The sequence below is a fragment of the Nyctibius grandis genome, chromosome 6, assembly GCF_013368605.1.
Source record: "Nyctibius grandis isolate bNycGra1 chromosome 6, bNycGra1.pri, whole genome shotgun sequence".
NCBI classification, from domain to species: domain Eukaryota; kingdom Metazoa; phylum Chordata; class Aves; order Nyctibiiformes; family Nyctibiidae; genus Nyctibius; species Nyctibius grandis.
In genome coordinates, this window is record NC_090663.1 from 21,243,987 (window position 1) to 21,258,102 (window position 14,116).

Below are 14,116 nucleotides of genomic sequence, written 5' to 3' on the forward strand. Positions count from 1 at the left end.
AAGCCCCTGAAGGCAGCAACATCATTGCTTCCCTGTTCACCTACAGAGCATTTACATGCCAATGTATTGAAAACAAATGACACAAATACTGTTACGCAATTTTCTAGGAGAGAACCCTTTAGAAGCAAATAACCTTTTTCCTTTTAGGTTCTGCTTTGAATATATATTGAGGACAAAAAGAATTGCCAGTGGGTGTAAAGCTAGAGATAGGCAGACAGAAAAAAATCAGAACTCTGAGAAAATCTAGAGAGCAGAGTTGTGAGTTTCAGTATTATACAGCTGGCAAGACACTTTCTTTTTTATTGAAAACTATTATTTTTTATTACAAAAGTGCTCATCCCTAATGGTTTTGGTCAAGAAAAAGAAGTACTATAAAGTTTATTGCACTATAAAGAATTAAAAATATGTTTCTGAGCGTGTGGCCATCATCTTAAGCAGAAGCAGACTACCTGTGTGAGAATTATGTATGTAAGAACTGCAGGACTGACCCTGAAATAACGCAGTAAAGGGACTGAACAACTCTCCGTGAAGACAAAGGAATGATGACCACCGGCATCAGTGGGTTTTAAAGAAAGTTGTTGAATACACTTAGAAAATAGAAGGCCATGCTGCTCCTAATCTCCAGGTTTGCTGTGATGAAACAAGTCAGCTCTGCAGGACATGATGGATTCAGTCATCTGCAGCTCTAACCCCACAGTTATGAAGCTTACATATTCAACAATGTTTGCGAAGTAAATCATTCTACACAACATTTCCTATTTACTACAGGTATGCACTTTTTAACGGCTTACCAAAGATGTTATTTGGGTCCGGTTAGTTTCCTTGGGGAAAAAAGTGACATTACACCTACCACTTTCATGAGGGCACTGAGGTATCCTGTTTGCCTGGAGCATCCACAAATAGTCAGCACCCCACTGAAGACAAACTTTGTGGTCCTTATATGGGCGTTCAAAAGGTGGAACTGCTTCTAAAAAAGTGTAATTCTTGGCGACTGCATCCTGGTAGTCTTCATTCTGCTCAACACCATAGCCGCTAACTGATTTGTGAATAATCCATGCATATAATATCACACTGTGCACTATTATTGAGTTTCTGATGATATAATCATCTCTATAAACCATGATGCTCGGAAATTTCAAATGTACTTGTCGAGTTCTGCTAATGTAAAGGTTCTTCTCATCCTTCCATCTCCTTCTATACACCGGTACACCAGTCCTGAACTCGGAGGAAGCTACTGCTTCCAAGTTGACGATACAAGGCTTAGAACACAAATACTGAACTGAAACCTCAGAATTGTTAAGAACTTTCTTTTCTAAAATGTTTAAATGAATAAAATCCATGTAATCCATGTTTTGTTCAAACTGTGGAGTAACTGTCGTTGTCCGTGATGTCTCCTTTCCAAAGGATGGCACAAAATTCTGGGAAAAAAGTCAAAACACAAAACATGTTATCCAGAGAATCTAAGTTTATATGATTACTAATATACTCACAGCAATAACAGAACACTGTACAAGCAGAAAGTTTATATACCATACTCGAACTCCAAAATACCAGGATGCTTTCACACAGCAAGTAGATGTGGATTACTGGAGAGCTACAATCAAGGTTTTAATGGTAACAACTCCCCTACATCAAGTTCTCAAAGTTACATATGCTTCTACAAACAAACTGTATTTACAGGGTGTATTCTATGGCCCTTCCGCAAGTGGAATCAGGTCTAAGATACTTACACGTCATGCTATTTACACACACTCCTAGGATCAGGCCTGAAGAGTACACACTAAAATGTACCGGCATTTAGTCGTTGTACTGTTGTTCACTTGTGCTGCCCCAGCCTGATGTTTCTATATCTTTTTAAAAAGTTAGCTAATTTTGTTATCTTTCGTGCAGGTTCCTGAAGAGCAGAATAACAACTAAGGCAGCTCACAATGGTTTCCTGAGAATGAATTCTCGTTCATAAAATGTTTAGGAGTTTATTACAGAAACATTCCTGTTCTGGGACGGACTTACAAATCTGAGCCGCACGACCAGCAGGCAGCACTTGCTCAGTTTTTGCTCTCTATAGCTATGTACATTATAATATACTTCGAGAGTGAGTGCTTGGACATACACCAGGATTATCCACCATGCTGAAGTTCTTGTCTCTAAGGCCTCAAACAGCTTCTTTTCTTTCTGCTCTGCATCAGCAACCGGCTTGATGCACTGCCAAGGATACTGAGGATTATTCAGCTCAGAGGGACAGCCACCAGCATGGCACTTCTGCCAGGTCCCCTGATCCGTCTAAAACATTCAGAATTGTCACTTAGGATTACCAGGGAAGCTGGTCGTTAAGGTTGCTTAAAATAAGAAGATCTGTCTTGGGTTACTTTTAACTTTGCTAAGCTTAAACAAATCGAACCGAAATTTATCTTGGATATCTACCTTGGATTGATGGCTTTTTCACTGTGATTCTCAAAATATTTAAAAGCTTTGGGCAAGCAGAATTATGTGTTGTGCACCTGGAGGACAAGACCTTGCCCACAATCCAATATGGGGATCAGTAAAAGTCCCTAATGATAAACTATTGTGCTTTTTATTTCTTAAGAATACGTTGACGCTCCTTGAGAGCTACACTGAAAAAACATCAAGCCAGCAAAACCTGTGAAGGTGTAAATATTAGGAAAAGTCAAAACTAAGTTTACCTATACTACTTCCTTGTCCCTATAGATGAGGATTTTGGATTTAACTATGTGATCAAATGCTATTTTTCCCCCAGACCCCTGCCTCCTTAAAGGCACGAAAGAGCTCTAGGGTTGCAAGTGGAACACAACTGTGCACAGAGGAGACTACTTACCCCAAGGAGACTATTTACCCTTGACTTTATTTAAGGCAGAAGCTGGAAGACATACATGAGGGAACTTTTGGATGAAAAAGCTGGATATCATTGCTAGCAGCTGGGTAACTCTAGATAACCAGATTTATTTAGTGTTCCTAGGTCTTTCTGGGCTTGTCACTTAAACCACTTTCCACAAGAACAAGCGAGTTCTCTTTATCTTCTGTCTGACAAGAAACACTGAAGCCAGATGTGCACTGATGCTGAACACTCATGAACATGTGTTAGATAGACACTTTGAACAAATAAAATGCTATAAAAATGCAAAACACTCCACAATGTCAGTACCTAGGCTTTCTAAAACAGGGAATTTCTTCAGAGTGACAGCCTTCCTCTCTGCCTCGTTTCCCATTCTATAAGATGGATATTGTAAAGATGATGCATACTGAAGGGGCGAAAAAAGGAATAGTAATAGGAGGCTGGTGTCCATCGGAAAAGTTACCAACATATCATGAAACAACACACATGCACAAATACTGATATAAAAGTTGATGAGAGAATCTTAATTTTAATACTAATTTGAATATCTTTCAGAGCTTGACTTGACAAAGATACTATTCTTTTACATTTCCCACATAATTATTCTCTGGTTATAGATACCTCTGAAAGCATTAAAAGCACATAGCAGCAACCACTAATTATTCTAAAGCTCTTCTACTTGATGATCGTCATTCATATTTCTTACATTTTTTTAAATTTTACAATAAAGAGCACTTGTAAACAGATTAATCCTTGTGATATGGGGGCTGTGTCATAAGGAAGATGGTAATATATTATGAAAGTTATGCCATGTGGTTATCACAAAATGTAGAAGTCTACCAGGCAGACGCTACAAAGCATTGTGGAATCACTGTGTGCTTACCACATACATGCATTTACTGGCAAAATACACACAGCTTGCTCTCAGTTTTCTCAGGGGTTTATCCAACACAGAGACATGGGAGATGGCCTCTAGCAAATACGGCTCGGGTCTGGCATGGTTCATTAATAAAGGTGCAGCAGTGTATAAATGTGGCCATCCGACTTCCAGGGCAGAAATTTTGTGGTGGGGATCCCAAGGTAGGAAGCTCTGCAACCCAAAGCCAGTTTCTTGTAGAACAAACTCCATGATGTTCCTAGAGCACTTAAGCACGATGTACCGTGACTGCTGATGCATAAGGTTAACTTCAGTCATGCTGGTCTTACTGTCTTTCCCTTAGTACCTGTTCTGCTAAATGGCTCCTACAGAGTTACTCAATAAACTTTTCTTTGTATTCTTTGGTGCCTGGGTATTACTTGAGACATGTGCTGCAAAAATGCATGAAGCATGTTTGAGTCTGCTGGTACACCACACCTAACAAACCCTTCAGGAGGCTCATCCAGTAAGTGGCACGGTGCAAAGACCCCTGAGCAACCCCACACCGATGCAGCTGTGGCAGACTGCTGACCACAAACTCTTCCAGACCACATCTGAGTCTCTGTTACCACTTGGTTGCCTCTACAGAGCGCTCTCCAGTGCACTGCATAGTGTGTGTATTATCTAAATGTTTTTACTTGGTAAGGAACTGTAGTTCTTCCCTCCTTGTTATCTCAGACAACACAGAGTTAATTGTGCATAATCTCTGACTACAGAGACCTAGCGTGAAAGGATTACACAGTCAGTGTGATGATGAGACTTAAATATAAAAGTTTCCCAGTATAGTAAACTGGCCAGCTATGCTGGATTCAAAATATTACTGTAAACCAGGCAGAGTCCAACAAGAAAAGCACAGAGGCTTCGTTGTGTGGGCAACTTAGCCACAAAAGCTGTAATTGTTTTTCTTGTTCTTTTTCTTAAAACCTGCTGAATCTGAAGGAGCTAGCCCAAGTCATCCCACCATATGCTGGGATAAAAATCCCTGTGGGAGGCAATGACAACAATTGGTAGGAAAGTGAAAATTTTCAGTAGCGTAATACTACAAAAATTACGAGAAACCATTCTTTCAGCTGCTGGACTAAGATCTCAGCAGGACCCTCCCTGAGTTCACCCCAGCAGAAATTCCACATAATCCTATGAAACTGCACCTGTTTGCACAAAGTCTGAAGATAACCGCCGTCCTTTACCCGTGAACGCCCGCCACGTCACGCTAGATATTAACATGTGTGAAAAGGAAACACGCCAAAAAGGGAGCCGATCTGCTCCCCGTCAGCATCGGTATCACACAGGGATACCGAGCCTTTAACTGGAGCTTGTGTTAAGCAGCATAGAAGAGGAAAAGCAGTTTAGTAGATGACCCAAAAATGCAGCTGTTTCCATAAGCCAGCGCAGCACCACGCTCACACGTGCATCTGCAGGTTGATGTCAGGGGCACCTCCCTTCTTCAAACCCAGAAATTTAACATCACGTAGGACGGAAAGCTTTTTAACACGTTAATTTAATGACCTGACGTTCCCTAGCTCGAGAGGGAGCATAACCCTGGCGGCTGCAGAGGGGGGAGCCGGGGCAGGCTGGACAACCGCCGGGCGGGGTCCGAGAGGCGGCCCCGGGCTCGGCCAGGCGGCCGCACCGGCCCCGAGCCCAGGACGGGCGGCCGCGGCCCCCCCCCACCCCCCGGACACCAGCTCCGGCACGCAGCCGGGGCTGCGCCTCCCTCTCCCCGCCGCGCTGGCAACCTGCAGCCCCGCACCGGCCCGGCCGAGCGCGGAGCACCGCCGGGAAGCCCGCGGGGTGCCGGGCAGCCCCCGCCCGTGGGGCTGGGAGCTCACCCGGGGGCCGCCGCCCGGCCCGGGCCCTCGCCCCGGCCACCATCTTCCGCCGCGACGGCGGCGGCGGGCAGGGCCGGGGCCCGGGGGCAAGGGCACGGCCAGCCGCCACTCACCGTGAGGAGGAGGAGGAGGAGCAGAGGGCGGCGGCGGCGGCGTGGCGCGACGGGGGGCTCAGCCGGGGGCCGCATGCTGCCACGGAGACGGCGGCGCTGTCCAGCGCGGCCGGGAGTGCGCGGCCGGCCCCGCCGACAGGGATGCGGCAGATCCGGCTTCCTGGAGGAGGGGCCGCCGCCCGGGCAGGGCCAAGCCCCGCGCCGCCGCCGCAGGTGCGGAGGGGAGCGGAGGGCGCGGCGGGGCCGGGCCGGGTGGCACGCGGAGGCCAAGCCCCCCGGGGGTGCCGAGCCCCCCGCCGTGCTGTGAGGCACCTCAGACCGCCCCGCGCACCCCTGTACAACAGGCACCGGGCGGCGCCCCGGGCGCGCCCCCCGGCGCCGGACCGCGTTCTCTGTCCCGGCGGCAGCGCGGCTCGGGGGCTCCGCGATGGCCTCCCCCGCCCTCGTCCCCACCCTCACGGCTCAGCTCTGCGCTGCCCGTCCGGGCCCTGCCCTGCCGGCGCGGCCGGCGGGCGGGGGATGGCCTCCTCAGAGTTGCCGTGTGCGGCGCGGCGGGGGCCGGGGCTGCCCGGGAGGTGCCTCCGTTCGCCTGGCCAGGGGTGACACAGCGAAGCGCGACCGGTCCGTAACGGGACGGTACCCGCCTCGCCGGGGGGGCACAAGCACCGGGATGTGCCCCGCCGGCCCGCGCGGGGGCGCTACCTGCCACCGCGCCGCTCCTGCCGGGCTAGGCCGGAGGGCGCTGACCCCGCGGGTGCCCCCTCACCCAGCTTCCGGTGTGCCCCGGAAGCGGGAGCCTCATCGCTTCCGGGTGGGGGCAGCCGGACGATGGCGGGGCTGTTCCGCACGCTCGGCATCTTCGGCGGCTTCGTGGCCGTGGTGGGGGCGGCCTTTTACCCCATCTACTTCCGGCCGCTGCTGCTGCCGGAGGAGTACAGTAAGTCCCTGCGCGGGGGGCGAGGCGGGGAGTGGGCCTGGGCCCGGCTGCGAGCGGGTTTGTGACCCGGCCGGGCTGCGGGGGCGAGAGCGCCGCCGTGCCCGGGCTGAGGGTGTGCTGGGGGCTGCCGCGGGGTGAGTACCTCCCGAGAGGCTTTCTGCTCGCCTGAGAGATACTTTAAAGAAACCAAAAAACCAAAACTCATAGTACTCGTGTTTCAAGTTACTGGCCAGCATGTGATTAAGAACACCCGTTAGCTGTTACCTGAAGGGATTAGGAGGATTTGAATGCAGTTGAAGTTATGATCCGAGGGCTGGAGCACCTCTTGTACGAGGAGAGGCTGAGAGCGTTGGGGTTGTTCAGCCGGGAGAAGAGAAGGCTCTGGGGAGACTTTATTGCGGCCTTCCAGTACTTAAAGGGGGCTTAGAAGAAAGATGGGGATAGACTTCTTAGTATGGCCTGTTGTGATAGGACAAGGGGTAATGGCTTTAAACTAAAAGAGGGTGGACTTAGACTAGGTATAAGGAAGAAATTTTTTACAATGAGGGTGGTGAAACACTGGCACAGGTTGCCCAGAGAGGTGGTAGGTGCCCCGTCCCTGGAAACATTCAAGGTCAGGTTGGACAGGGCTCTGCGCAACCTGATCTACTTGAAGATGTCCCTGCTCACTGCAGGGGGGTTGGGCTAGATGACCTGTACAGGTCCTGTCCAACCCAAACCATTCTATGATTCCATAAGATGTTCAAGTTATGTTTTCCAGCCACAACTGAAAAGTTTAACCTAAAACATGGTGACAGATTCTTTACCGATTGTGATGATTTGCTAGAGCTGGTATCCGTCTTCAGAGTTTTCTCTGAAACTGACTGCTGAGGAAAACCCCACTTCCCTGCCAGAAACACAGAAAACCTGCCAAAGCCCACAACTGGCTGTAACCGGGGAGCTCTCAAGCACTTGAAGGCACCTGATGCTTCCTTCGAGTGTGAAGCCTCAGCGGCTCCAGGCAGGCACTCCGTGCCACGGCAGTGGTAGGGGCGGCACCTGTTACTCCTGAACTTCCGTTAACTACTGCTGAAGGAAGCGAGGAAAAGTTCTGATGTAACCAGCCTCATCCCCTTGCTTTAACTTTTGTGAAGCTAAGCAAGCTGTTGGCGATAACCTGAAGATGCATGTGGTTAATCTGCTGAGACAACTGAAGAGATTCTTAGGGGAAAAAAGGAACAAACTTACTGCTCTTCTTGGAGGGACTTTAGCCTTGCATCAAAGCTGAAGTAAACTTTAACTTGCAAGGAAGTTTTTATTTAAGGAAGCTATGTTTGTGAAGTTGGAAACTGCCCACAAAGATAAGTTTTCTACTCTGTGTTCCCATTTAAAAACCTTATTCTTAACTAATTTTTGCTTATGGAGCACTTTCTGAAAATATAATATTAGAAGTGTGATTCGGCATTAAGGAAAGAACAAAACTGGTGGACAATGTCCGCTTTTGTACTTGTGAATTAGACGAGCAAATGTTACCCAGCAGGTCAGGGATTTTTTTTTAATCTCCATTTAGCACATAAAATGGGCGATGCGCAGTTAGCAAGTGCTTAAACTTGCTGTTCAATACCTGATTCTACCCCTCAGTGGCTTGAGCTATGGATGAATACTCGGTATTTCTGTATTTTGGGACACTGGATCTGAAGTCAGACATTTGGGTTAACATCACAAAGTAATCCTGCAAAAGTCAAGAATGGATTTTGATTCTCTGGAGTGACATTCAGTTATGTAAACATGAAGGGCTATCTTTTCTTTCTTCAATATTGTTTTTCTTGTGTATCTCCCAAATTCTACACAAATGAGGTACAATACATTCAGGAAGAAAGTTTTCTGCACAATTCGCACACATCTTCAGAGGAGTTCCTAGTAGTTTAACAGATAAAATGGAAGATACTTGGAAAAAACTGTATGTAATCAGATTTTTAATATGTACCTTAAATTGTGCACACAGGGGGTTGACTTAATTTCATAGAGAAGTGCTATCATTTTATAGGTTTTTAGTACCTAAGTTTGTGGCCTTCACGTTTCTAATATTTTCTGGTCTGTAACTGGCTTTAAAAAAGACTGTTTCCTCATACGAAACACATAGTTTACTGGCAGTGTTGAAATTTTGAGTTCTTCAGCACAGACCTCATCCAGTTGGATTAATTAAAACGGTGGGTTGACAGCTGTTCTTTGGATTGGTATTGGGCATTTTCACAGTAGATTTTGTGATTTTGCTGAACTGTGTGACTTGGCTTCTTCCCCATCCTGTGAGGTGGCTGTCCTCTATCAAGACTGGCTCTTCCTCATTGTCGTTTTTTTGGCTTACATGTTTCCTAGGTTATTTCTAGGCCCCAGCCCAGTCTTCCTATTGACTGTTCCATGTCCTATCTCCATATTTCTCATCTGTTACTTCTCTGTGCTCATTTCTTTGCGTGACCAGTTAACAGCTCTTTCTGTTCACCTCAGATGTGTTCCCAGACCTCTCAGACTGATGCCCATTTTGGTCTCTGCTTCTCTTCCAATCTTAGTCTCCACCTAAGACTACATATCTTTCTCCTCCGTGTCCTAGAATAAGTCTGATTCCTTGTCCTAATTTATTCTGTTTTCTCTGTCTGGGTTTTGTTTTGTGCCTTTCGTTTTAAATCAGACAGTTCCCTGAGATTTTTGTCTGCTAAAAAGGATGGAATGGCAATCACCATGCTCAGTGAACAGAACTGGAGAAGCTGGATCTGCCTCTAGTGCCTGCCCCCTTTCAAGTAGCATCAATTATTGTGATATGCTTGCTGGTCTCCGGTAGCATTAGGCTTGTACCTAGACAGCCTAATAACGTGTATGTGCATTCTCAGTGGGATAGGATGCTGAAATTTGTCCGTTTTAAGGTGAGTTTAGTTCTGAGATTCCCCTGAGAATGTGCACCCTACAATTTTTTAAAGGCTTAAAAAGTTCAATGATATGGGCAAAAGGCTAATTCAGTTGAACTTTGACGTCTTACTTTGAAGGACTGCAGTGGTAAAGCGCTTAACTGGAAGGGAAAAAGAGCGGGGGTGGGGGGGGGCGCATTTAATAAGGGGAAATTATATAGTTTTGTCCATTTCTTGGAAGCGGCTGAATCTTTCAAACAAAAAAGAAAAGCCTGAGACGGGTGTGTTGTGTGGAAGATATCCCTTCAATACTTAACTTTACAAAGTTTACAAGCACTAATTTTGTAGATGCTGTCATGAAATCTAGTTGTGATAAGATACAAGATCTTTCAGGGCCTGAAAATGGAAAGAATAAAGAAGAGTTCTATGTTGAGCATATGAGTGATAGCTCCTAAAAGTACTAGTCATTCCTTAAGTGATGGGATCATGGCAGGTATTTTGGCATCTTTTATTAAACAGTAGTCATTACTTTAAGATTATTATCTTGTTGTTTATAATTTCTCAAAACAGACTAGCTGTTAGTTTCTCAGTGAAGTGTGAATACTACATTCGAATTGTGTAGGTGGATACTCACCAGAATTTTACCATGTAGCATCCAGAATGAATAAAAGTTTCAATATTGTTTTATTGGGTGAAGTCCAGATGTCTGGTATTTTCTTTTTTTTTAGTAGTGTCCTTTCTGTTCTGTTTTCCAGAGAAAGAACAGTCAATAAACAGAGCTGGTATTGTTCAAGAGGATATTCAGCCTGCAGGTATTCTTGATTCATGTGTTTGCATTGATTGTTTTAAAGATCATCTTGAAGTAAGGCCTGAATATTTATATGGATTTAAATCATACATATATAATAAACTTACCATGAAAATTCAGGCTAATTCTTCACTTGAAAATTATGGATTTAATAAAACTGGTTTTAAATTTACTTAACTGGCCAAGTAAGTTGTAGAGATTCTGTTGTTTTCACACTTAAATAGATGCCAGTTTGCACATCAGAAATTAACTTCTGAACCAGCTCAGAGCAAACAAGAACCATGGGTGGGCTGAGCTCTAGCTGTAAAAAATACACTACTGCAGCCTGGTTTTGTGGAATATTGCTTTACAACTTAGCTGAAACACAGTTTATTAGCACTCTGTCAGTACCTTCCAGTCTCATGGGTGGAGAGGTAAGGCAGAAATCCACTACACATAAAGGAAAATTTGGAATGCAGTGCTAATAGCTTTTTGATCCCTGCTATTGCCAGTAGAAGGTGTAGAAAAGCATATGGGGGGATAAAAATTAAAGTGTGGCAGACCATCCTTCATAGTTCATTGTTTCGTGGGTAATGGAACTGGTTATTCATTATGCAAGGTTGGCACTTCTCATTTAAAGACATGAGAGTGCTTGTCTTGATGAAACACTTAATATTGGAGTATGTTAAAGGGTGACTTATTCCTATTTTTAGAAAAGCCTAACATCAGCAGCAGGGGAAAACCAAAGAGAATTAATGCCATGTCTTCACTACACATATCAATTAAATCATCAGTGCAGGAATTAACTTTCCAGGAAAGTGGTGAAATGCTGAAGAGGAGTAGGAAGGGTATTGTGAAATAGAAGTTTGGTAAACCTGCCTTTTTAATTGAACATTAAAGAGGACTGGCTCATTTATCCAAGATGCAGCTACTTGATGACCAGTTCTCCTCAGTATAAGTTTTTCATCTAAATTTAGCTGCTGATGAGAAGTTATGAGATCTGCTAGTTGAAAGTGAAATCTAGACAAATTCAAGTGCAAGGTGCAATTCTAGATAGTTGTTCCAATGATATTAGAACACCTTACCTATGGGTGTGATAGACTTTTCCATTAGCTGAAGCTTAAGATCAAGATGAGGTTGTCTTTCCTAAATATTTTTGCAAGCTAAGTAGAATTGTGAGTTCAATGCAGAAATTATTAGGTTCTTTCATTGTTTCGTACACAAAGCTGGAGTAGCCGACCAATTTTTTTTTTCTCCAACCGTCTAGTTATGAACTGCTGGTATTCTCATATTTGATTTGTAGGGTTAAAAGTGTGGTCTGATCCATTTGGAAGAAAGTAATGTTGGCGGCTGGGTGTATTGCAAGGCAAAACTGAAGATGGACATCTTCAGCTGTTTCTTCTTTCACTGAAGTGTGTCTTTGGGTGTCGCTGGAGAAGAATTCTGAATATGCTATGTGGGCACGTGAAGAGCAACAGACGCTACTGGTTGGAATCCCAAGAGATAAAAACATGCTAGTTTTGGCAGAGGATGCTGGGGCATAGTGAACAGGTTGTTAGAGAGCCGAATGATTCTTGAGTTTAGAAGTGACATATTTATTTCCTTGAGAAAAGGGAAGAGGAATTAATTTTTGTGGTTTACCTGTAAACACTTGTAGAATAAATTATGAATAGAATAAATCATGCAGACCGCTGCAGTTTCCTCCCTGTTTTGAGAATTACTTTTTTGTGGGTTTAGTATGAAAATATGATAGAAGTATATACTGAGAGAGATCAGTGCAGACAATATAACATGGTGAGTGTAAATTTGTACATTAAAATTTCTTCCTTGTAAACCAATGTGTATTTTTTTCATTTGTTGTACAAGTAGTTGTGGTTGGTTAACCTTGGCAAGCTGCCCAGGTGCCCACCCAGCCACTCTCTCGTTCCCGCTCCTCAACAGAACCGGGAGGAAATAGGACGACAGAGCTCGTGGGTCTGGATAAACACAGGGAAATTGCTTACCAGTTACTGTTGCAGGCAAAGCAGACTCAACTTGCAGAAAATTAATGTTGTTTGTTGCCAATTAAAATAGATTTGGATAGTGAGAAACAAAAAACATGACACCTTCCCACTGCCTCCCTTTTTCCAGGATCGACTTCACTCCTGAGTCCTTTATTCCTCCCCCCAGTCCCCTCAGCGGCGGATGGGGGGTTACGGTCAGTTTGTAACAGTTCTTCTGCTCCTTTCTCCTCACACTTCTCCCCTGTTCCTATATGGGCTCTTCATGAGCTGCAGTTCCCTTTGGAAATACCCAGCTGCTTCGGTGTGGACTCCTCCCCAGGTCGCAGTGAGGATATCTGCTCCAACATGGTCTTCTCCACGAGCTGCAGGGGAATATCTGCTCCGGTGCCTGGAGCATCTCCTCCCCCTTCTTCTTTTCTGACTTTGGTGTTCATACTGCTGTTCCTCACTTTTTTTCCCTTCATTCCTCTGCTTGTCTGATGTTTTCACAAAGCTGCCACCCACTTGGCTGCTGGGCTGAGCTGTGTCTTGCAGTGGGTCCTTTGCGGAGCCAGCTGGAACTATCTGTGGCTGGCATGGGGAAACTCCTGCAGCCCACCTTACTTGCTGCCAAAACCTTGACAGGTACACCTGGTACAGGAGGTTAACACCAAATGTGGGGTGGAAAAGCAGATACTTTAACGAATATTTTTTAAAAAGCACTTTTTCATGGTGAGCATAGTGATCATTAGAACAGGTGAATAAAGGATTGCCCCTACTGAAAATCTTTACCCAAACTGGATGTCTTTCTTAATAACAGGTTCTGAATAAACTGTGTGTTTTCAGATTTCAAAAGAAACAGTCTACAACCTGTAGTTATAGACTGTAGCCTAACCAATATTGTTGTTGATTAAAGGTGTAGCATGTACATTTAACTTGAATATACTATCTTCTTTTCTTGATTTATTTTTAGTACTCCATTATGGGACACAACATTTTAAAGACTATTGCAGGATGTTATGAAGAATATATGCGCAGTGTTAGTTATAAAGTGAGCAGATGTTAGTTATTTTTTCAGACATCACACAGTTTTGTTGACAGATGAAAGACTCGATGTTTACAGTGTTCTTTTCCAAACTGCCATTCTGTTACTTGCTATTCCTTTTCTACCTGTTGTCATCATTACCCTCCAACTCAGACACACATTTCCTCTTCTGAATTTATATTTTTTTTTTACTCTCCTATTATCACTGTAAGCATTACAGTATTTTTTTGTTTGCTTGCTGGGAACACGTGACCCTATTTGATTCTTTTGAGTTCTCAGGTGATTTCACATGATGGCTGAAGCCAGAGTGAGTGTACATATTTACTGTAGGGATGTTGACAGAAGTTTCACTACATAGCATAGCGCAACAGTGTCACAAAGCTAATTCAGTGTTTGCTACGGAAAGAATAATCAATTAAACTGAAGAACAAAGATCACTTCAACCTTTCTTCAATGAGACTGCAGAAATGAGGGAGCCTTGGTTTTTGCTTTCTTGAACAAAACATCATACTGATGCATCAGACAGTTTCAGCAAAGCTGTTTCTTCTAAAATACCTTTCCAGCAGAAATACAGCATTGGTTAAATGAAGATAGTCCATCTATAACTGACTAGCTGCAAAACAAAGAGTTTTAGGAGAAACTGGGAATTGTTCAGTACTGCTGCTTCTGTCAGTTGGTGTTGCAAATGCTTAAAAAACACATCATGGTAGTGTGAAACAATTATTAAACCACTCTTTCAGGATGTGACAGAGGATATTAAATTACTTAGTTTGGAAT

The 14,116-nt window shown here is 44.6% G+C and overlaps 2 protein-coding genes across 5 annotated transcripts in view; one reads left to right on the forward strand and one right to left on the reverse strand.

The window, feature by feature from the left end:
• SEL1L3 (SEL1L family member 3) overlaps nucleotides 1–5,916 on the reverse strand; it is a 37,957-nt gene extending 32,041 nt beyond the window's left edge. The window contains exons 1-2 of one of the 3 annotated variants that reach the window (XM_068403201.1): nucleotides 5,710–5,916; nucleotides 851–1,418 (exon numbers count right to left, since the gene is read on the reverse strand). In XM_068403201.1, the coding sequence (XP_068259302.1) occupies nucleotides 851–1,418; nucleotides 5,710–5,784 (643 nt within the window). In that variant the 5' untranslated portion in view covers nucleotides 5,785–5,916. Of the gene's footprint in view, nucleotides 1–850; nucleotides 1,419–3,160; nucleotides 3,202–5,709 lie in introns of those variants that run through there. The other 2 variants (XM_068403202.1, XM_068403203.1) reach the window with 2 other exon arrangements.
• A 581-nt stretch (nucleotides 5,917–6,497) lies between these two features.
• Nucleotides 6,498–12,146, forward strand: SMIM20 (small integral membrane protein 20). 2 transcript variants are annotated; one of them, XR_011048377.1, is made up of 4 exons: nucleotides 6,498–6,646; nucleotides 9,312–9,543; nucleotides 10,281–10,337; nucleotides 11,616–11,641. XR_011048377.1 is itself a non-coding variant. In XM_068403204.1 (3 exons), exons 1-3 carry the CDS (start codon nucleotides 6,538–6,540, stop codon nucleotides 11,651–11,653), a joined length of 204 nt encoding a protein of 67 aa, XP_068259305.1. In that variant the 5' UTR covers nucleotides 6,498–6,537; the 3' UTR covers nucleotides 11,654–12,146. The 2 variants fall into 2 exon arrangements, 1 of the variants encoding a protein (XP_068259305.1); XM_068403204.1 differs by lacking the exon at nucleotides 9,312–9,543 and having other exon boundaries at nucleotides 11,616–12,146.
• Nucleotides 12,147–14,116: the final 1,970 nt, after the last annotated feature.

Bases quoted from the DNA above. Each gene is read 5' to 3' on its own strand.
- SMIM20 (XM_068403204.1), top strand. From the start codon at position 6,538: ATGGCGGGGCTGTTCCGCACGCTCGGCATCTTCGGCGGCTTCGTGGCC. The intron at 6,647-10,280 runs GTAAGTCCCTGC...TCTGTTTTCCAG, and splicing joins GCTGCTGCCGGAGGAGTACA to AGAAAGAACAGTCAATAAAC. The intron at 10,338-11,615 runs GTATTCTTGATT...TTTGATTTGTAG, and splicing joins AGAGGATATTCAGCCTGCAG to GGTTAAAAGTGTGGTCTGAT.